Genomic DNA, 23,979 nt, shown 5'->3' with positions numbered 1-23,979 from the left:
TCATTAGACAAGACAGACATCAGATTGGTAAATAATCTTTATTTTTAAATGCTTTCTTTGAGTCTTATCACAAGGATTATGAAGATGGGAATCTCTTTAATACCTTCTGTACATCCCCTGTGAAGACAAATAGAGTGCCCCTCTTCCCGTCTTTCAAACTATGAGCATATATTTCTCACGAGGCCTGTGTAATTTCACCAATTTTTATTAAAAGTAAATGGGACCCATATTGCATTGGAATTTGAAGGAAGTCATCTAGGACCCTTAGTTTATTTCGCTCTTCAAGGGGAGCTACTACAGCACCTCTGGTCTGCCATAGGTAGTGCCACTGCACTGCTATGTCATGAGCCATATGTGGATAAGAAATATTTATTCAAGATAGGCAGTGTGCATTATACTGCAATTGTCATTCCTGCCAATTACTGTCCTCAAGTGTTCCACTGCTGGAGTGACCGCATGCAAGAGCCTGTTCACTGAGAGCAGAAGAGTATGCATTTCTTAGGAGCAGAGTTCAATCCAGGATGAGATTCAGTGCAGTACACAGTGTCAGGGACAGTGTTAACAATCTTCTTAAAGGCATGGGCTGCTCCTCATGCAGAGGACAGGATGAGAGGAAGAGTGTTTGTGCCCCGCTCTTGCCAGCAGGCATCTAGGAGGGGGAACAACTTGCCTTGGAACTCTGCCTGGAAGGTGTAGATGTGTATAAGCTCATGGGGACTGTCAGCATTGTAGAAGGACAGCTCTCCCCTCTCATAATCGAGGAAGATTCCCACGCGATGTGGCCGGCTTGTGAGGGGCAGCGGGACACGGGGATTGGTGAAGGCCTCATACATCTTGCCTTCCTTTAGGCCAATGACCCAGATGCCATTCTCAGGAGACTTTACGAGCTTGCCTTTGCGGCTAGTGGTGCCCTTCATGATGCCTAAGCGCCACTTCTGCTTGGTGCCCACGATCACTTCCCAGTAGTGCTTGCCTGTGGAAAAGCCTTTATTGGCCAAGACGCAGTTGCTATAGTCAAAGCGCTCAGGGTTGCTGTCCCGTCGATTGTAAAGGAGTCTGCATTGCACCATCGTGTCCCCCTTAGAAAGGTCAAGAACTGGATGGGCCGTCATAGGATCTAGCTTAAGCACCTCTGGAGCTGTGGAAATAAAAATGAATGAGTATCATTAAAAGGGGTCAAATAATACATTTAGGTCAAATAATACATATATATGCTATATTCTTTAGCATATGCACTATGTACTCACAAAACCTATTTGTATATAAATTATGAATTAATGACTAGAATGAAATAGTTTATTTCATGATAGGTACTTACATTTCTCATCCCACATTTAGAATGACTTGCATGATTGGGGGTCTTACAAGAAGTCATCACATCCAACATTTCACATAACAAGGCATCCTAAAGTATATAATTTATTGGTAAATCTGTGAGCCTGCTTGCACTAAGCCTGTGCTCTAATTTATGCATGCAGAAACATATTAAGTATAGAGACGATTGACTGCATGCATTGTTCTCGTCCATCTAAGGCTTCCTGTTAGCTGGGCTGTGGATACCTCTTCTAGGGAGTGCTATCTGAATGTTATGTTACATGTTCTGCTAACATGATATCAGGTTAGTTGCGGCCGACACATACACAAAGTGGAGGGGTGGGGAAGAGGGATGAAGCATGGGTGGGAGTGCGAGAGGGTGTGCGGGGGAGGGTGCGGGTAACATAATAAGAATAAGAATAATAAAACATTTAAAAAAAGTTAAACTTACCTGCTGCTGAGCGCCTCCTGCGTCGCGCCTTGGTGCTGGGACTTCCTTGTCCCAGCAGACACTGCAGGCTAGTCACAGACTCCCTGTCCAATCGCGGGGATTGGCCTGAGCAGGCTAGAAAGATACCCTGCTCAGACCAGGGAGTCTGTGGGGTTTCTCTAACTCGGCTGTTCAATACAGCCGGTTACAGAAACATAAGTGCGCATGTGAGTTTTAGCCGGCCTGGAACGACAGGCCAAACACACATGAGCATTTAGGGAGTGCACTAGCACACCTCCTCTTCTCCCATGCCTCAGCCCCGCCCCTCCCTGCACACGCTGGCTGAGCCAGTGGCTTAAAAAATAAAATGATACTGAAATATTGTTTAATTTTTTTGCTGCTGGCTCTGAGCCAGTGGTGCGACGCTCCTCTGCCATTGCAGAGGAGCCTCCCCTGTATCTGGCAGTTAGCCAATGCTGCCAGAGCCGACCTATAAAGCGTTAACAAAAAGTCATAACTTATAGCAGAATCTCAAGAACGAAATGGGAAAGTTACACACATTCTTGCCTTGGCTGAACCTTTGTTAATAAGCAGAATGTGTGAGATGGAAAACATTGTTTGAAGTAGATGCTGCCTTAAAGTAACAAAACTAAGATGAAAACCAAGAAGATATAAATTAATTTACAGAAGAATAACAAACCGGAAGTCCAAGCGCCCTGGAGGTTGTTTGAGATATTATGAGTTTTTTTAACTTTTTCGTCAGGAACGTATTTTAAGAAAGTAGGCTGTCTCTGCCAGAAACACTCAGAAGTCCATGCTTTTTCCCCAGGCCATGTCTCGGCAACTGGAAGGCACAGGAGAGAGAGTTCCCAGGAATGGGGAGCCCCCAGTCATTACCTGTGCTACACTTTGAATTTCAGTGTCTGCTAGGGGGAGCACTAGCAAGCCCACGGCAAAATGGCCACACTCTAGTGTAGCTCTGCCGGCCGGGACCCCAATCCGTCAAGAATCCAGGCACAAACGTGACATGTAAATCTGTAAATGAGCCGGGCACCGCTCTAGGGGGGAAACCTACCGGAGAACATCCAGAAAAGTGACAAAAGGTGACACAACAAGTAAGAAATGCGGTCTCCCAAAATGGCAGCTGGACGAATCCCGCAGTGAAGAAGCTGAAAGAGACCTGGCCGAGCGGGGTGAGCTGCGTTGATGAGATGCGGAGAAGCTGGCTGTCCGAGCTGCCCCGCTAGCATGGCTGTAGCTGGACGTGAGAAAGCTGCAGTGGTGCAAGGGAGCCTGCGGTGTAGACGAAGAAGGTCAAACGAAGACGCAAAACCCACTCCAGGTGAGCGGCGACACAGTGAAGACTTACGTGGTGAGGCGGAGAATGTGCAACTGCTAAGTTACTGCGGCCGCAGTGCCCGGGGTGGATTCCCAACCACTGTACATTTACAGCAACGGCTGGCACTGACGAGTTAGCCTCCGTGGGGGGCGCCGGAACTGTAACCCAGGAGGAGGCCCGGAGCCCTGGCAGCACATTTGGCTGGCACTGACAGGGAGGCAAGGGTTGCAGAAGTGGTGGTCTTGGGAGGTGCTTGCTGCTAGGAGGGTGCTTTGAACACAACGGCCCGGTCCCCAGAGAGGTGAGAGGACGCTGGACTACTTCCTGTAGGGCACGGGACGGGAGGCCTTGCGGGGGTTCCACAGAAGCTGCTCCACTGGGGCCCAACGCTCAGAAATAAAGCACACCACCGAGCCAGCATGAGTGAAGCCCAAGTTGATGCCTAGAGTAGCACACCCTGTCTGAGGCAGAAGGCTGCCTTTCTACATAAATTCCACACTACAGTGAGGCGTTCCATGAAGCAGGAGGAGAGGTAGGGCTATCCTACCAACCATTGGTATTTGCTGGCGTATACCATGGGGAAAACGGACTGCCAGCAGTCGCAACTCACGTTTGAGGCGAAGAAAACACCTAAACATACACAGCACGCGCATTCTGACTCAGAGCAGAAACAACCCTCACAGCCTGGGACAAATCTGGAGGTGACTCTGCTAGCTATGCAGCAAAGCTTACAGTCAATAGACGGCAAAATTGATGTACCGAACGCACGCATGGACAACATGGCTTCTAAGCAGGATAAACAGGCCGCATGTCTGACCATAGCGGAACAACGCATCTCGGGGGCCGAAGACGATATTCAACAGCTCGCCCGCAAACAGCTAAACATGGATAAGGTTCTAGCCACCATCCAAGCATAAAACGAAGCTCTAGAGGAAAGATCACAGCGCAATAATCCGAATAACAGGCATCCCGGAGTCCACTAATATAGCCTGCCTGGAAAACTACGTCGAAGGTATGCTAAGAGAAATTTTTGGAAGTGAGGAGCTGTCAGTGGATTATTAATAGTGGATCGAGCCCACAGACCACTGCAGGCGTGCCCACCTACCGGGCCCCCCACCCTAGAGGCCGTTTATTGCCAAACTCCTGAATTCTGAATTACAGAGACCGGGACATGGTGCTCCACCCTTACAACGACCGTACAGGCAGCGAGGAGAGAGTTTGGCCCAACGAAGATGAAACTATAAGCCTTGGGCCTCAAGTATGCCATGCTTTATCCGGCTCGCTTGAAAGTAGAACATGACGGGCATCACACAATACTAGCTTCCCCCAAGGCAGCTATGGACTTCATTAAAAGCATTGGGCGGCGTCTTCGTCCTGAAACCATAAGTAGTGGGGCAGTCACGACGGACAACAAAAACTAGCGGCTGGGTCGCGAGGCAAGTGAGGCATGTGCAGAAAACAGCTCACGAAGCTGGGTCAGGAACTGAAACCCCAGGTGTTGGACACTGACTGCGCAAGCATAGAAAAAAACAGTAGCGGAGCAAAAAAGCTCAGGATGGCTGTCCAGGAAGATGGAGAGAGGACATATAGTAAGACCTACTGCATGCTATAACTCACACAATAACACTGGAACAATGGGCAGGCGGCAGAGGGCAAAAGGCGCCTAGCAACCCCATGAGGGTAAACCCCATCGAGAATAATGTACTACACTTAATGTTACAGTCCCACTGGACCCAGTAGTTAGGCATGTTTGAATTATACCTGGGTTCTGTACTGGGAATGGCTTTGGTAAATTGAGGGTGCTGGAGTGGGTTGGGGGAGGGTATGTTACTGTTGTTCAGATGTTGAGGCTCTGACTGCACCTCACCTGACATGCAACCACAAAGACCAACCGCTTGCCACACTATCCCATGCACAACGCTGTCACGCAGCCAAGACATGGTTGTGAAAACTGAGACAAGTAATCTCAACCTACTCACATGGAACGTGAGGGGGTTTGAATAACCCTAAAAAAGTCCATCAGGTATTCGCATATCTGGACCGCTACGGGTACACATTGCTTTCATTCAGGAACCACACCTCACCACGTAGGCGGCGCAAAGTGTTGGGTTGCGCTGGGCAAACGTGAAAATAGACTTCTCCTATTCCTCCCAGGGGAGTACTCATCATGGTACAAAGAGGCATTCCCTTTACTACACTGCACTCCGAAATGGATGGCCAGGGAAGATATGTCATTTGGCCGGGAAAATGTGGGGGAACGGCCCTAACTCTAATTAATGTATACGGACCCAATATTGATAATCCCGACTTTTACACCACTCTTAATGCCCACATACATAAGCTGCAATTCTCCACTATTATATGGGGGTGGACTTTAACATAACATTGGACCCACATGCTAACAGACCCCCAGGCCTGGCTGGGCAGACTAAACAGGCGAGCAAGATACTCCGGGACTACTGGTGGACTTCAACCTTATCGATGTATGGCGGATTCAACAACACAAGGACCGAGAGGGCACATTCATTTCAACTGTACATAATATGTGGTCATGCCTGGACTATTGGCTGGTGAACAGAGGGGCTACCCCATGGGTGCAGAACGTGCAATACTTGCCCAAAACGTTGTTGGATCACTCCACAGTGTTGCTGACTCTGCCACTACCATCCGGAAGCCCGCCCTTTTCAATGGAGGCTCCAAGCTTCCGCCCTACAGGACACAGGTTTTAGATGTGGAGTCAAGTCTGCCATTGTGCACTACTTTGCCGAAAAAAAGAGCCGGGACACTCTGGGAGGCTTTCAAGATCATGATTCACGGGACATGCATGGGGATTCGGATAGGAATATTGCACTCCCTGCGCTCGCATCTGCATCATCTGGAAACCACGCTTCAGCCAAAGGAAAGGGTGCATGTGGCCACCCTGGAACCTAAGATACTGGTAGACATTCAGATGCATCTGTGCGAATATACCGAAACGGCAGACCAAGAAATTAGTTATATGTCAAAGCAATGGATCACACATTCGTACGGGGAGGGTGGATTTTACCTGCAGACGCGCAGATATCGTCCTCCCTTAATACTACGACCACAAGCTCAAAGGCTAGGGATAGCGGATTTGCTTCCCTTTGCCCTCCGATCGCTTATCCGGCGTCGGACTTGCCTAAATATCTTACTACTGAGACGCTCATAAGCACCTCCTCTACGCGTCCCCCCTCGCTCATACCCGATCAGGACCGGGTCGGAACTATCACCGGTCCGACGACACAGCTCATTTCATCATACCCGACAGCCCTGAAGAGTCACGGGTTTACCCCGGTGTTGACAAAACACGTGTTGGCTGGTTTTTCTTATGAAACAATTACTGAAATTGAATGAATAAACACTTCACGAGTCAAAGATATTAGAGTTTGATCCTTTCCTTTCCATTAAATGAAGACCAAACTTAACTGTTGAACATATATGCAGGTTGTGTGCGCTTGACATTGTTTTCAAACATACAGAAGAAAGAGGTTTCCTCTACCTTCCCTTTTCTAAAACAAGGGTTATCTCAGAGCAAGTAGCACCAACCACCAATTTTTCAAGTGACCCATTGACCACTACCCGTAGAGCGCCTACACAATTCTGAACACTCCTATAACCCCTCGCTGAACCTTATAATATGTGGTCATGCCTGGACTATTGGCTGGTGAACAGAGGGGCTACCCCATGGGTGCAGAACGTGCAATACTTGCCCAAAACGTTGTTGGATCACTCCACAGTGTCGCTGACTCTGCCACTACCATCCGGAACGCCGCCCTTTTCAATGGAGGCTCCAAGCTTCCGCCCTACAGGACACAGGTTTTAGATGTGGAGTCAAGTCTGCCATTGTGCACTACTTTGCCGAAAAAAAGAGCCGGGACACTCTGGGAGGCTTTCAAGATCATGATTCACGGGACATGCATGGGGATTCGGATGGGAATATTGCACTCCCTGCGCTCGCATCTGTATCACCTGGAAACCATGCTTCAGCCAAAGGAAAGGGTGCATGTGGCCACCCTGGAACCTAAGATACTGGTAGACATTCAGATGCATCTGTGCGAATATACCGAAACGGCAGACCAAGAAATTCGTTATATGTCAAAGCAATGGATCACACATTCGTACGGGGAGGGTGGATGACCTTGACGCAGTCTGGTGGCTAAGTTGGGTGGCCCACGAGACATCCCACAAGTACTAAGTATTGAGACTCAGGATGGGACGCGAGACCATGACTCCAGGAAAATCCTGAAATGTTTCGTGGATCTCTAAACTGAACTTTTTGGTGAGCGCCCCTCGGTGTCCGCCAAGCGAGAGCGATGCATACCTAAGTGACATTGCACTGGCATGGCTATCCCAAGGGATGTGAGGGAAGCCATTCGCCAGCTACCAAATGGTAAATCGCCTGGAAGGGACTGTCTACCGAGCAAGTTTTACAAAACATACTCGGACCTCCTAACACCCCACCTTATTGAACTGTATCTAGAGGCATTTGACAATCACTCTCTACCCCCCACGCTGTGTGAAGCATTACTAATCGCACTTTTAAAGCCGGTCAAACCGCTGAATAAGACAGACTCATATCAACCGTTGTCATTAATGAACACTGATGTAAAAATACTAGCAAAAATAGTCGCATCCCGCCTACAACCACTGCTGCCGTTACTCGTACTGCCGGACCAGGCGGGATATATTCCTGCTAGATCTACCACTCATAATCTTTGCACCCTATTTGCTGTCATTCAGCAGCTGAATCCAGTGATGCCAGCTTTGGCTGTTTTTCTGGATGCTGCTAAGACATTTGACTCCATACAGTGGTCATACATGTTCACTGCGCTGGCCCGAATTGTTGTTGTACACAAACCCGGCTGTGGGAGTCCGTATTATTGGTGAGATCTCAGGTCCTGTGATAATACACAGAGGAACGAGGCAGAGTAGGGATGCCCCTTTCCGTGATTTTGTTTGCCCATGCACTGGAAACACTTGCATGCATTATCAGGCAAAAACACATATCCGTACCTCTGCGATTTCGCCTACCCCGTTGGCGGTCTTACTATATGCCGACCATATGGTGGTGTACATGAGAGAACCCAGCATAAACCTAGACCCAATGGTGCGGAATATGTCACATATATATGGTTTTCTGGTTTAAGTCTAAATTGGTCCAAAACATTGTTTTTTTTGCTGACCTCTGCCACGGCTTCACACTTGAATGGTGTACGGAACCCCTCAAGTATCTGGGATTCTGGGTGCACACTGACTTAGAAATAGTAATACGCCAAAACTATGGTACAGCTATAACGTAACTGTGAGATCAGGTAGGCCGATGGATCCGCCTGCTACTCTCGCTGGCAGACAGACTTGCCATCATCAAGATGGTCATGCTACTTAAATTTTTATATCTATTTACCAACATCCCAATCCCATTAATACAAGATTTCTTTGACAACTCTCACAAGGGCAGGTTGGCAAACTAGAATTAAGTGGCAGACACTTACACGTCCTTATCTCAAAGGAGAGTTGCAGGTCTGGATTTCTATCTATACTACCTATGCACCCAGGCCCATTTTGCTCACTACTGGTATCACCCCCAACGATACATAGCACACCCCACTGTGGAAAACAAAGAGGCTCACCTGGCTCCGCTCAGTGCGATGATACTCCAAGGGCAGCTATCAAACAATCTTAAATCCTTTGGCCCGGTGTATACCACAACTAGGGCAACGGCAAGCACTCGCAACCTGAGCAGACAAAACTCCATTATATGCAACATCATTAACATTAGCGTATCACCCATACCTATCAGTCACAAAGGAGGCAGGGGCCATTCCTCAGTGCTGCTATCAGGATTAGTTCTTTGACTGAACATGAGAGAACATTTACAAGTATATTCCTTGACTTCTGGCTCTGCATATTCCGCATAAAGGGTCTAGATATATCTGTTCTATTTCATGGTCTAAATCAATATCAGGCCTGTCTTTCAGGGTGGTCTCTATTAGTAGTTTAATTATCACAGCTTTGATGTTAGACCCCTCATCCGCTTCTGGAATATTTGAACCCTCAAGTTATTCCTCCTTATGTGATTCTCAATTCTTTCAAGATCTTCGTTGAGACTTAGAAAATACTCGTAAATGTTATCTCATATTCAATCAAAGAAACCATCCTGACAGCAACACTGAGGAATGGGCCATATCCAGCTCAGAACTTCTCCTTTTCTATTAGGTCGGATGTATGCCGTGCAACAGACCAGAAGCAGTGAGAATTGGGTAAAAGGATGGAAGAGTTAAACAAACTTTTAGCTAAAGCCCAATTGAAATTCCGGGCGATGCTATGCGTTATGTGGAACAACCAGATGCACAATTTATGATCAATAGAGGAAGCTGATAGCCTGATAGATAGTATAAAAAAGGGTGGAAAATCTTGAGGAATAATCCTAAATAGGAATAAAAAATGGAGGAAATGTGCTTAATGTAGTCAAAGGTACCAGAGATTGGCTGAGTGGCGGGCAGAGGGGCACTGTTATTTGTTTTAGTTTAGTGAGGTTTCTTCTTCTCTTTGGCGGCCCAACAGGCAAAATTCCTGATAGTCAAGGGAGGGTTCCAATGGGGGGGGAGAGGTTGAGTAAAGGAAGAGGGATGGCACTGGGTATGGAGCAGTGGGCAAAAACAAAAAAAACAAGACCTCAATTTTTACATAGCCGAGGTCCATAATGGAAATAGCTAATCAAAGACCTCCAGGGGCTATACAATCTGCACCACTCAAAGCACCTCCAGGTGACAAAGTTTGCCCAATTTAAAATAGATGGGTGAGGATGACAATAAGTTACAAATTTCAACCTGCACCGCCACCGTATTCCTGGACATGCCATTTGTGGGACCGCCGGGACAATGGCGGGCGATCCCGTTTCCAGATACGGTGGCGGGCGGACATCGTACTGGGCCCCTACGTTAGATCTGAGACTTCAAAACTGTTTTTCATTCTCTTTTTTATGTCTAAATGAACAGATTTGAAAGGGTAAATTGTTCTGCTGAGGTTTAGAGGCTCATGAAAAAAAGTAGTCTTTGCATCTCAGCAGGAATCTCCTTTCCTGTCATAAATTGTAAATGTTTAATGTATTTATAAATCAGTCTACCATCTGCAGCCATGCTATATTCACCCCAGCAGCCAAACAACTCCATTAGCAATTGGAGTTGTTTGGCCACTGAAATTATTCAGGATTGAAAGTATTTTGAAGAACAGTACTCTATCGTCCACAGGCTAATCCATTAATATCTGAAACCCTATTTCTAGTTTCTAGGTCACAAGAGTCCCCACCAGTGACAACATCCTGAAAACATACAGTCTAGAAAGGTCTGGCTGTGTTTCTACATTGAGTAACTCATATCTGTGCCACATCAATCAGGCATTTCAGCTCCACTGCTGGGAACATCTGTTCATCTCTTACACAAGACCAGGTGCCCCTCCTTAACACTTATTTACATTATTTATGTCTGTGGTCAGCTATTCCTTAACCATTGCATTTCAGGATAGTATTCCTTAATGTAGTTTAGATTGGGCTATCTATGTCTTGTCTCCTCATTACACTGGATCGTTTATTGGTGGGTTGGTGAATTCTGCAAAGGACAAGTGTGTTGTTACATCTCTTCCAGATGTCCTGTAAAGACACTCTTCTAGTCCCACCTACAAACCCTACCTCATTCTCATCATGCAGAACAACTCAGACTCACTGTCATGAATCAACAAGGCTTGGGAGGTGGTACAAAATATAAGACCAGACAAGAAATAATAATAGGAATTCACAGAATAAATTAGATCAGAGATCTGGAGATTATGGAAGACCAGACAGTGGTAGTGAGGGCAGAGAAACAGGTGCTGCGTATTCTTGAAGAGAGACCAATCAGAACGGAAGGACTACATCATGGACAATTTAAGCAGCTGTATGTCAGGAAAAAGTTGCCTTGCAACTACTAGGATATGGCTCCTGAATACAGAGTTTGTTCGCCCTATCTGTGTTCCTCTCCTTTTATTCTTTCCAATTTCAATTAATCAAACTCCTAAAAATTGAAATTGGAAAGAATAAAAGGAGAGGAACACGTGAGATTTGTTCTTCTCTAAGCAGCGGAAAGCACAGTAATTTGTGTGATACAAAAAACCTTTTTTGTGATACATAATGGATAAACGTGACGCCGAGAGAACTGAACTATTGGATTCATGTTTCTTTGAACAAAGAAAGACGGAAACGGACAAAAATAAAAACAAAGATAAAAATAAGGATGATAAAATGGATACTAAAAGCAAGCTCAAGATGTGGGAGAGACTAAGTAAGAAAGAAATTAATAAATGGTGGGAACTAATCACATTAAAAAAATACATTGAAGTAAAGAGGGTCCCGAGAGGACTACGGATCTCACTAATGCCAAGCCAACAAGACGTGTCGGATGAATTGCTAAATGAATGGGGCGAATTTATACTGGAATCATCCTTGGGATTAATTAAAATTCTTGTGAAACATTTGGAAATAACATTGGTAAAAATAAAGGAGGAATTGGCAGAATTAGAAAAAGAACTAGCGTCTATGGATTTGAGCCCAGAACACACTAAATTCAAAGAGGAGTTGGAAAAATATGTAAGTAAACATGAGGAAGTGGTAAGAAATCGTAAACAAGCTAAATTTCAAAGGGATGAGGAGGATTATAATAACGGGTGAATCTTTACATTGATTGATTGATTGATTGATTGATTGATTGATTGATTGATTGCTTTATTTCGATATGCACATATCATAAAAGCAGTACAAAAAGATAAAAACAGCATGTCGAAATAGGTAAGACTGTACAAATAGTATGAAAATTAAAAACACGTTAGGTCAGCATAAATTAGATAAAAAAGAATTAAATTGATGTAGTCAGTCTTCTAAGTCTAATCAACCAAGCCCATTTTAAAAACTTAGCAACAGCACAAACAATAGGAGGGGCTGTATTAGTTAAAAGAATCCGCAGGGCAACGGAGTGCTGACGAGTCCCCAGTTCTCGGCAAATGGGACCAAGCCAACGTGATCTGGGGCGACCATAGTCCGGGCATTCAAAAAGGAAATGTGGCACCGTCTCTGGCTTGTCCTGGCAAAAAGCACAGAAGCGTGATGTGGGCTGGGCTTTATTCCACCTCGAGCAGAGGTCGGCCAGGGGCAAAGTTCCTAGCCGAAATTTAATATACAAGGACCTATCCATAGCAACTGATATAATATCCATGTATGGCTCGTACAAGACAGCGTCTTTGAACAGCAGGAAAGCTGCGGTGGTTTTGCAGTGCAGCTGGCTTCTAGAGCGCTTCACACAAACCCACTCCCAGAAAAGTTTTTTTAAAATCTTCTTTGGAGGAGCGGAGTGACTATGCCAGCAAGAATCCAAACCTAGTTCCCCTAAGAGATGTTTTATGTCCTTCAGCCATTTGATGCTACTCCAACCATCAGCGTGCATCACTTCTGCCAAGCCATTGGCATAGGATTGTAGCTCCGGGACCCTCCACAAGCGTGCCCAGAGCAGAAGGGGACGAAGCCGAGCCTGGTCCCTTATGGCTTTACAGCCAGTGTCCATGAGCACTGGGATGGTCGGGCTGCTCGATGGAATGGCAAGGAGATCCTTGATAAATTTGTTTTCGGCCTTGCTCAATGAGTCAACTTTGCCCAAGCCCCACAGTTCCGATCCATAGAGTGACGCTGGGACCGCACGTGCTTTGTAGATCTCAAGTATAGGAGCAACACAATGTTTTGTGGAGTTATTGTACTCCTTAAGAAGGGCGCCCCCCACCCTTTTGTGGGCCAAAGTCATTTTATCAATGTGGGCAGTCCAGCTCATCGCATCATTCAGTCGGATTCCCAGATAATCAAATTCCGCCACTCTTTCTAGGGGTATAGAGTTCAGAATTGGAGGGCGGCCAAGTTTGCAAGGTGGATGCATGACTAGGTACTTGGTCTTGTCTATGTTGATGACGAGGCCCTTGGTGGTACAGAAGTCCTGGAAGCGGTTCAGCAATGTCTGTAGACCTTGGGGGGTTTTAGAAATGAGGAGGGTGTCGTCGGCGAACAACAGAGTTGGAATTATGGGAGCGTCTGATGGTTCGCCCAGTAGATGATCTACCACCCCGTTAATATAGAGGGAGAATAAGGTTGGGGCCAAAACACAGCCCTGTCTTACTCCCCTCTCGACCCTTATCTTATCGGTCTTTTCCCCATTCAGCCCCCATCTAACCTGGGCATAGGTGTTGGTGTGCAGGTTAATAAGGAGGTCTAATAAGTACGGGGGCATCCCTAAACCATGAAGCACCCTCCAAAGTTCCTCCCTTGGTACCAGGTCAAAGGCAGTCTTAAGGTCAATAAAGGCCAAATAAAGACTGCCTTTGCCCAGCACCACCACCTTCCAGTGTAACAACAAAAGCCTAAAGACCTGTTCAATAGTTCCTGTACCCGAACGGAACCCAGCCTGCATGTCGGACAGAATGTGATTGTCATCCACCCATTGAGTGATTCTCCCCAAGATGGTTTTCCCAGCCAATTTCTGGCTGGAGTCTATTAGGCTTATAGGCCTATAGTTCCCTGGTAAGTCCCGACTGCCCTTTTTGAAAATGGGGACCACCTCCGCACCTCTCCAGGAGTCAGGCACAGGCCCTCCCCCCATGATTGCGTTGAGGAGTGCAGAGATTAGTACCCCCCATTCTTCCGGGTAAGCACGGAGGATATCCCCCGGTAGGCCATCCGGACCAGCTGCTTTCAAAGGGACCAAGGTTTTGATCTGCTTTGTTACATCCAAGGGAGAAAACAGTTCCAGGTCACGAACTAGAGTAAAGGGTGGGATTTTAAAGGAATCATTAAGTGGGCCTTCGACAGCAGAATAAAGGTTTTGGAAATGGGAGAACCAAGTCTGGGCATTGATGGCACAAGTCCTCCGGGAGTCGTCAGGACGATTCCTTTTGCCCACCATGTCCCAAAAACGTTTAGCATCTTTCCTACGACTGGCAGCCAGGAGGTCCTGCCAGAAATTAACCTCCCACTCCATCCTTGCATTTTTCTGGCAGAGTGCATAGTATTTCCTGGCCTCCCTAGTCCTAGACGGTAATTTGGACTTGACCGCCTCGATGAGAAGTGACTTCGCCTCCCTACACTTCTGATTGTACCAGCCCTGACCCGATCGTAGGCTTGGATTCCTTCCGCTCGGGTGAGCTGGAACTACAAAGAGGTCGCCAATGGCCTGAATTATGACACAGAACCTGGGTGCCACCTCCATCAGCCCTTCCTCTTGGCAGTCAAGATTGGCTAGGGCTGAGACCAGAAGCTGCCTAATCGCAGAAGTTTTCTCCTCCGAAAGAGCTAGCTTCGCCCACTTTAGCCTTCGACCACAGTTTGTAACCACTGACGGGTCCGGAGCGGGGTTACAAGGAGATCTACTCACGGTGCTATTGAAACACCTGTGGGACAGGGTGAGGGACAGGAGATTGTGGTCACTCTCCACAGAAGGTACAATTACCATGTCCTCCACCAGGCTCCACAGGTGTATGTCAAGGAGAAAATAATCAATCCGTGACATGTGCCCTGGCCTATTGTAGGTGTGCGCCCCTACTTTGTCGGACCTAGTCCTGCCGTTGGCAGCTCTAAGACCAAACTCCATAACTAATGAGTTGATCTGGAGGGCCACTTCTGTCCACTTTTTAATAGGACTAAGCTCGAGGGGCGGAATCCCCCACCCATTATCAAGTTCCTCTTGGTCTGCTAGGATGTCCAGGTCCAGGGGCTCAAAAGTGCAGTTCAGGTCGCCTGCCAGCAAGGTACAGGACCTGTGGGGAGATGAGCGGAGTTGGGCTTCCAGACAAGCTATTACTGGGGATTCTCTTCCCCCCTTAGTGCCACAGGCGTAGATGTTAAAAATGTTTAGAATAACTCTGCCCTGGGAATTTCTAAGCAAAATATTTAGGAGGTCAGGGCAATTAGTGTCCCTCTCCTCCACCCTACAGTTGAGTTCAGCGGCTACCCAGATTAACAGGCCACCGGAAGGGCGGCCCCTGCCAGTTGCACTTTCTACTGCCGGCAAAAAGTGGGTGGAATAGCCCGCCTTGTGTAGGGGGACCCGACTCCAGGTTTCCTGGAACAGGCATATGGAGTATTGCTCCACACGCTCGCTCCAGTCCGGCAGCGCCAGCTTCCTCTCGAGGCCCGCCACATTCCAGCTGAAAACCCTAATCTGGGGGTCCGTTACAGCTGCAATGCTACAATCCTCGACAGGGGGTGATAAGACCACAAGACCCACACCAGGGGGACTAGCCAGAAGATTATAAGATGCCCCAGTCTCCCCCTTCTCCTCTACAAACTCGGCCGTAGCCTGAATTTGCGATGAGGAGGAGGAGCCATTGGATTTGGGGTAAGGTGTTGACTCAGCAACAAAGCTTGGAGCCACAGCGACCTCCCCGGGAACATATCTGAGTCAACAGCTCCAGGGTCCCCAGTTTGGTATCACTGGAGCTAGGCATAGCTGCTGGGGAAATACTCCCGGGGTCGAAAGGCCGTGGGCAGTGTTCTCCACAGAGAATTGGCCCCCAGGACTGCTGATATAGGTGGGTTGTCCAAGGTGGATGGTGGGAGTGGTCATAATAGACCGTGGGTAAAAGAATGTCAAGTCGACTATGTCGATACCCGTTCCAACCGTGGGTTGACCTTGAGAGCATATTAGATGGGCGACCCTGGCATCTTGGAAGTTTACCACCACACAATCCCCTTCAAGCGATTTTTTCCCGTTTCCAATCCATCCCACCCTGCGTACACCAAGAATAATACCATCCACTCCCTCAGGCAAGGGCCTGTTGGCTTTCAGCCAGTGGATGACCTTATTCTTGAGTGCCTGGTGGTTTTCCCGCTGGGTACTCCCAATAGGGGGGACTTTGGTAAGGATAACAACATACGGGTGACACTCAGGGGGGAGGTTAACTGGGGGGCACTTTCGTCTACTATTCTGAGGAGGACCTAAAGGGGGACGGTTTATAGGTGGGACGGGGATAGATGCAACCGTAGGAGTTGATGCTACACCGCCAATTGTGGCAGATATAACAGCCCCAGGTTGCGAAGTAGAGCCCGTCCCTCCCTTCTGATGTTGCCTTGGGCCCTGGGTAGACACCGGGGTTATTACTACTGGGGGAGGGGTAGCATGCACTTGAGCAGCATGAGTGGAAGCATTCGGCTTTATCTGCCTAGGACCAACCTTAGGAGCAGCCAAGATAGTATTCCATGGGGCTGGTTGCTTGGGCGGCTGCGTCAGCTGATCTCCCGAGGGGGGTCTCACTGGAACCTCTATCCTATTGGACTTATCCAACCTATCTGTCCTATCCTCACTGGGCTTTGGCTGGAGCTTGAGCAGGGTCTTTAGGGCAAAAAAATTGTCCCTAGTAACCTGTTCAAAGCAGTCAAGCCTGTCCCCCAACCTCTTAACCTGGTCTATAAGTGGCAACACGAGAGACTTGACCAGCTTCTCAATCGACTCCAAGGAGGGACCCACGTTGGCCTGGTCAGGCGTTGGTGGGGCCAGCAGGGAAGGTAATACTGTATCAATAGCAGCTGGAGCGCAAATAGGAGTCCCTGAAGGTACAGGTCCTGCGGCACCCAGGGGGGAAGGACCCCTCTGGGGCGGGTACCTGGGATGGTTAGTAATCTTGGATGGACAGCCCTTTCGAGTGTAAATTGCCCTTTTCCCCTTCCTTTTGATAGGCTCCTGGTTAGGTCGATTTTTAGGCGGAGCTTGTGGGACGAGAGCAGGAACCTCAGGGCAGTGTTGGAACTGAATGCCAGGTGAGCCTGCTAAGGAAAACTCAGTGCATGGATCTATAAGCACGGGACAAGAGCTAGTACCGTGGTTACCGGTCAATGAGCTTTCTACCCCTTCTATACCACCCTCTAATGGTGCAATAAAAGAATCCCCAGGTAGACCCCCAAGCAAGGGTGCAGGGGAAGTAGAATTTTGAGGGGACAACACTATTGCTGGAGATGGACTTTTAGAAGGAGGAAAGTCAAAAGAAAGGCGCCGTTCAGATATGGCAAGTTCATTGTCGATGACAGCCGCCACCCTAGTCAGGAATTTGTCCATAGAGCCGAACATAGCACCCCCGGGGGCACTTTCCCCACCACCCCTCAAGGCCTTACCGGAGCGAGTTGACATGCTGAGTTGCGGCACCACAGTGAGGCACCACAAGTTGGAACCGGTATGGTGGATGTAAGTGGGGTGGCCCTGCCCGGCCTCCTTCGGCCCCGGACGGCCACAGACGGTCCCGCCCTTGTCCCGGGCTTCTCCCGGGCGCGCTCCCGCGCAGCGGCTCCTACCACTCCTGTTATGGGGAGGAGGTGCTCAGGGGCGGGACAAACAGGGAGAGCGACCAGGTGCAGGTGATGACAGCGCAGGGACTCCTGGGCAATGGAGTCCCTGTACCTCACCTGGCGCTCGCAGCCCTGTTGTCCGCCTCCAATCCAGAGAGTGATTCACCGGAAAGCAAAGCAGCCGCCCAGGCACACGGGCGAAGCGGGACCCGCGCAGCGGGTACCGCGAGGTCTCCAGGAAGGAGGGAGCAGTCTTTAAGGGCAAAGCAACACGCAGAGGGCTCTCCCAGCTCCGGCCAGCAAACAGCAAGTGTCTCCCACAGGGCGGTGATCCGCAGGCACCTTTGACTCGGCGCTCAGGGGCGGGACAAACAGGGAGAGCGACCAGGTGCAGGTGATGACAGCGCAGGGACTCCTGGGCAATGGAGTCCCTGTACCTCACCTGGCGCTCGCAGCCCTGTTGTCCGCCTCCAATCCAGAGAGTGATTCACCGGAAAGCAAAGCAGCCGCCCAGGCACACGGGCGAAGCGGGACCCGCGCAGCGGGTACCGCGAGGTCTCCAGGAAGGAGGGAGCAGTCTTTAAGGGCAAAGCAACACGCAGAGGGCTCTCCCAGCTCCGGCCAGCAAACAGCAAGTGTCTCTTTACATATGCCAGAAAATTTGATATTTTCAAAAAACAAAGTAAAGTGTTCAATAAACAGAGTTCTTCGAGTGCTACATCACTGACATCTACGGGTACAAGTGAAGAGGGAGTGCAAAATGTGGACCCCGCTAGTAAGGATTTTTTAGGGGATATGAGACTGGTATTAGAACAAAGGACATGGGAGTTCAATCAAAATCAAAATATCAGAGGAAGAGGTCGAGGACGCAGATGGGTACCCAGGTCAGGAACCTCACAAAAAAAACAACCAGAAGGGGACAAAGGAAAAAATGGATCAGAAACTGTAGGTACGGAAACAAGATCGATGCGTCAGAAGAGGGGCAAATAAATTACGCAATGCATGATGAATTAGTGGTTGTGAATTTGTCCGACAGAGAGATCAACGAATATGAAACCTCACTATTGAAAAAAGGAATAACATTCTGCCCTACTGAATCAATGGACATAGCACAGACAAGAATTGATATATACAAGTATATCAGGAAAATAAAACTCGTAAAGATTTTTGAAGAAAATGAAAGAATGGCATCTTATGCAAAAAATAAAAATCGAAACAGAGTGGATGAATCTCGAACAGAACAAAGCCTAACCTCAGCAGACTTACCAGCACTGACTCTACTAACTAATTTAGATACGGACAATGAAGGGGAAAACATCTCAGAATCTCAGATAATACACCAAAAAGGCGCAGGCCTAAGTGGAATGAAAGCACCCTCCAAATTCTATCCACAATTACCCCAAGGTAACAAGATCGACCTATTCCAGGAGGCCATTGTGAAAGATATTTATAAAATCAAGGGACAGAAATTTAAAGACAATCTATCCAAAGAGGAAAGAAACGCCTTGAATCATTTAAGAGAAGACAAAACTATAACTATAAAATGCGCCGACAAAGGCGGAAACATTGTGGTCCTCAACACAATCGACTACGTAGCAGAGGCACATTCACAATTGGAAAACAAAAAATACTACAGAAAATTAGAGGCGAATCCAACGACAATATTTAAAGAGAAATTGGACCAAAAACTTCAATTGTGGAACAAACTAGATTTAATCGACACAGATGAAATGAAATTTTTGTGCACAGATCATCCCAAAATGGCGACGATTTATTTTTTGCCAAAAGTGCACAAAAACCCACTAAGACCACCAGGGAGACCCATAGTGTCATCAAAGGGGTCGCTAATGGAACCAATCGCTAATTATATTGATTTCTTCCTCATGCCGTTTGTTACCAGCTTGAGCTCTTATCTACGTGACACCACAGATCTCTTACAGCATTTAGAGGACTTACCGTGGCAATCCAACTATCTATTGGTAACAATGGACGTAGTGTCGCTGTACACTAATATTGATAACGACATGGGACTAAAGGCCTGTGCCTTCTTCTTGAAAGAACGAAACATTCATTTCCAACAACATAACCAAATGCTAATCGACATGGTGGAAATGTGCCTAACCCAAAATGTGTTCCTATTCGGAGAGGAAATCTACCAACAAGTCCATGGCTGCGCTATGGGTTTTTCATTCAGCCCAGCGTACGCATGCCTCACAATGGGGTGGTGGGAACAACAGATTGCCTGGCACACTGACAATGACATCCACGTGGAGAAAATAGCCAAATGGGTCAGATTTATAGATGACCTCCTAATAATTTAGGAAGGAACAGCCGTGGAATTTGAGAACTACTTTCGGATCCTAAATTCGTCAACTTCCAACATTCATTTTACATACCATATAAGCAAGGATAGAGCAATTTTCCTTGACACAGAAATTTACATCAAAGACAATAGAGTGGAAACGACACTCCACAGAAAAGATACGGCAACCAATTCGATCTTACATTTTGACAGCTTTCATAAATCTTCGGTCAAAGAAAATATACCGTATGGTGAATTTTTGAGAGCAAGAAGGATATGCTCAGAAAAGAATGAATGGGAATCAAAAAGTAAAAACATGGCTCAAAGATTCAAAACCAGAGGATACCACATGGCTATTATCAACAAGGGATGGCAAAGAGCAAATCAGAAAGAAAGAAAAGATGCTCTGAGAACAAAAAAATCAACAACAAATGCAACCGATAACCCACCAAGTGAAAGAAAAGTGAGACTAATATTGGACTACACAAGAGAATCAAAACAAATTGTGAACTCCCTCAGAAAAAATTGGAAACTTTTGCAATTAGATCCAACAATGGGAAAAATAATGGGCAATCACCCTTTGGTTACATTTCGTCGAGCAAAAAACCTGAGAGACAAATTGATACAAAGTCATTTCCAGGACAGAACAAAAAAGAAGAAGGGAATCCAATGGATGAATACGAAAGGATTCATCAAATGCCAACGATGTAAGGTCTGTCAAATTGCTACTAACAAAAAAGAAGTAATGTTACCAAATAAAAAATTGTGGAAGATCAACCAATTGATAGACTGTACAACCACACACGTGGTATATGTAATCGAATGCCCGTGTGCACTAAAATATATTGGAAGCACGAAGAAACAATTCAAACTACGAATCCTTGAGCACATCAGAGCGACAGCAAACAAAGACAAAAACAATGCTGTTGCAAAACATATGGAACTGATGCACAACAGCGACTGGAAACTCCTAAAAACTTATGCACTGGAATGTGTATTGCCACACGAAAGGGGCGGAGACCAAGAAAAACAATTACGATGCAGGGAATCAAGACAAATTCTAAACTTCCGAACGATGAGCCCTTGGGGTTTAAATTTGAGTGAGGAACTTTACGTACATTTATAATCAATTGGACTTACTACTGTTCTGAGATATGTGGACTAACAGCTGAATTTCTTTATATGTTCTATATATGTCTTTCTTTGGAAGGAGAGACAGAATGCAATAGAGGTGTTGAGAAACTGTATATAAAGGAGTGGGAATAATGAGAAACATTGGGGGATAACACAGTACCCTATGAACAGTATGGAATAACAATGATATGAGAAGGGTTACTTTACAGGAATGTAGCTGGATGTATGTTGGGGTGCTTAAACAACCTTAACGGGAATTAAATAACTAAAACGCAGAGTTGAGGGGGTGTTAAGGTGAGGACCATCAGCCCACTAGAGGGCCTCAATAGATGTACAAGTATGACAGAGATACTCACTAGAGAGTTTTGAATGGAGAATAGATGGTAAAATAATTGTGCCCACCAGAGGGCGAACACCCGACACCCACCTTAATGGGAAATTTTTTTTTGATAAATGTTATGATACAATAAGCGTCATCCCTGAAATTTTCTATGAAATGTACAGAAATGTATTACTTGATTGATTATGTTGACACATCCATAGAGAGATAAGAGACTGTATTGACCCCAATGTCAGAACTACAAACACTCGTTTTTTTAATGTAAAAACTACAACTCCCAAGCTACTTCCTGTTGTTGGACAGGAAGTGAGATCATACTGATGGGTCTCAGGCCGTTTTTTTGAAAAATATAAGAAAGAACAGCAACATTGTATCCTTACCGTGATCAAGCAACAGTACGTTGCGAAACGCGTTGGTACTATGCGAGGAATGCTGCCTTTTTGAACAATAAAAGGAAAATTTGGGAAATATATCCTTTGTTTGAGTGCTGACTTATGCTATCATTGATAGCTCTTTGGAGAATAGACGAAAGCGGGGCTCTGCTTTGAAGTCAGCACCGGTGACAAGAGCGCCATTGGACTACGAGTTTGGAGCCTAATCTGTGGATATATATATGTATATATATATATATATACCAATAACATAAAATCTATTGAAAGAGAACCATTCGATTATAAATTAAAACATTTAACCATTTAAAAATCTTTAAACTTAAACTTAAATTTAACACTACAGTCAGTGCAACAGTAGGGAAAGTGTTGGATAGCAGAGCGGTAAAAATTACTATTCCCTCTCCAGTGAGTGTTACAGTAGGGAAAATGTTGGATATCGGACGGGTAAAACGTATCATTCCCACTCTAATGTCTGAATCAGTAGTGACCTTGTTGGATAGCTGAGGGGTAAAACTTACTATTCCCACTCCAGTTTGTGCAACAGAAGGGAATTTACTATGTCCACTCCAATCAGTGCAACAGTAGGGGAAGTGTTGGATTGCGGGGGGGGGGGTAACAATTAATATTCTCACTCCAGTCAGATAAAAATTAAAAACAAACAAAATATTAACAAAAACCAAAATATTTTAAAAACTAAATAAAAAAATATATAATATTTTGAAAATAAAAATACAAATATATTTAATATTAAAAATTGTAAAAACATATTATAATGGTACATACATATGACACATGCCTACAAATGTTATATATTCAAACAAAAAAGTATTTTTAATTAGAAACTATTTAGATACAAAAACATTCATTATTACATAAATTTACTTTTTTTATTTCCTACACCACACTATTCACAACCCACTTCCAAATAACAAAATGACTTACATAAATAATTACCAAAGAAATATTATTAATTAAAAAACAAATAAAAACTCATAAAAATGTATAAACTTCCCACACTGTACCCCTGTAAGCCCCACAAACCACAGCTAAAATACAACTGTAAAAAAAGTAATTGCACAATCAAAACGTTTTTCAATTAAAGAACTAATAGTATTTAAAAACTAATTATAAAGTAAGTAAAATTAATTTACTCTCCACCCTTTACCCCTATAAAAGTAAAACCCACACACAAAAAGATATAAACAATTACCCTAATTAAATATCAATTAATTATTATTAATGATCAACTAATTATTAATAAATTAACCATACATTACTTCCCACCCTTTACCCCTATGTACTCCACAACCCACACCTAAAATTAATTACACAATTTCTCTGTTTAATTTTTTATTAATTATTAAGAACTAATTATTAATTCATAATTAATGAAACATAAATTACTTCCTGCCCATTACCCCATAGACCCCACAACCCTCGCCTAAAATTACACTATTTCCATAATTAATTTACAATTAATTATCAATTAACAACTAATTAATAATAAAAAATTAATTACTTTACACCCATTACCTCTATAAATCCCACAACCGGCACCTGAAATTAATCACACAATTTCCATATTTAATTTTCAATGAATTAATACTAATTAACAACTTATTATTAATTAATTAAAAATAAATTACTTCCCACCCTTTGCCCCTATAAACCCCACAACCGCACCTAAAAGAATTACAAAAATACCATCATTATCAATGAATTAATATTGATTAACAACCAATTAATAATTAATGAATAATAAATTACTTCCCACAATTAACTCTATAAAATCTCAATTAAATAAATAATAATAAATACAAAATAATCATTAATTTATTATAATTAAATTACTTCCCACCCTATTCCCCTATAAACCCACAACCCTCTACGGAACTAAAAAAGGCAACATTTAATTCAAATAGAATTGATAACTACTACAAATGTATCACATATATTAGAAAACAAACAATTCTTATACAAAAAAAATACATCACTGACATTTAAAAATAAATACTAAAATACATAATACTATTTCAAAAATCGATATTTTAAACAAAGATATTTTTGCAAACAGTATTAATAACTTCTATATTTTGAAAAAAGATATTTCTTGCCTTAAAATCGATATTCTTGACCACAATATTATTGCTGTCGATATTTGACTCACGATATTTAGGACTTAATATTTCTGTAGTTCGACATTTTCAACTCGATATTCTGTCTGCACACCATGGAAATTCAAATGGTCTACAATGACCCACTGTATAACTGTTCCTTCATGCAACTGTTACTTAATAATACAATGGACCTGCTATCGTATCACTGAAGTGTGTCTTTGTTCACCAAAACGGAGAAACTGCTACTTT

General features: G+C 45.1%; 2 protein-coding genes across 5 annotated transcripts in view; one reads left to right on the top strand and one right to left on the bottom strand.

Annotated features, from left to right (window-relative positions):
- Positions 1 to 23,979, top strand: part of FKBP6 (FKBP prolyl isomerase family member 6 (inactive)) — an 875,880-nt gene that overhangs the window by 27,123 nt on the left and 824,778 nt on the right. The gene's annotated exons all lie outside the window — the stretch shown is intronic.
- TRIM50 (tripartite motif containing 50) overlaps positions 20 to 23,979 on the bottom strand; it is a 271,952-nt gene continuing 247,992 nt past the window's right edge. For all 4 annotated transcript variants that reach the window (XM_078679583.1, XM_078679584.1, XM_078679585.1 and 1 more), the window contains one exon: positions 20 to 1,138. In XM_078679583.1, coding sequence (XP_078535709.1) covers positions 591 to 1,138 — 548 coding nt within the window. In that variant the 3' untranslated portion in view covers positions 20 to 590. The remainder of the gene's footprint in view (positions 1,139 to 23,979) is intronic.

This window comes from Lissotriton helveticus, chromosome 3_1, assembly GCF_964261635.1.
Source record: "Lissotriton helveticus chromosome 3_1, aLisHel1.1, whole genome shotgun sequence".
In the NCBI taxonomy this organism is placed as follows: domain Eukaryota; kingdom Metazoa; phylum Chordata; class Amphibia; order Caudata; family Salamandridae; genus Lissotriton; species Lissotriton helveticus.
The sequence above is the reverse complement of the archived record's forward strand: the minus strand, read 5'-3'. Positions and strand labels throughout refer to the sequence as shown.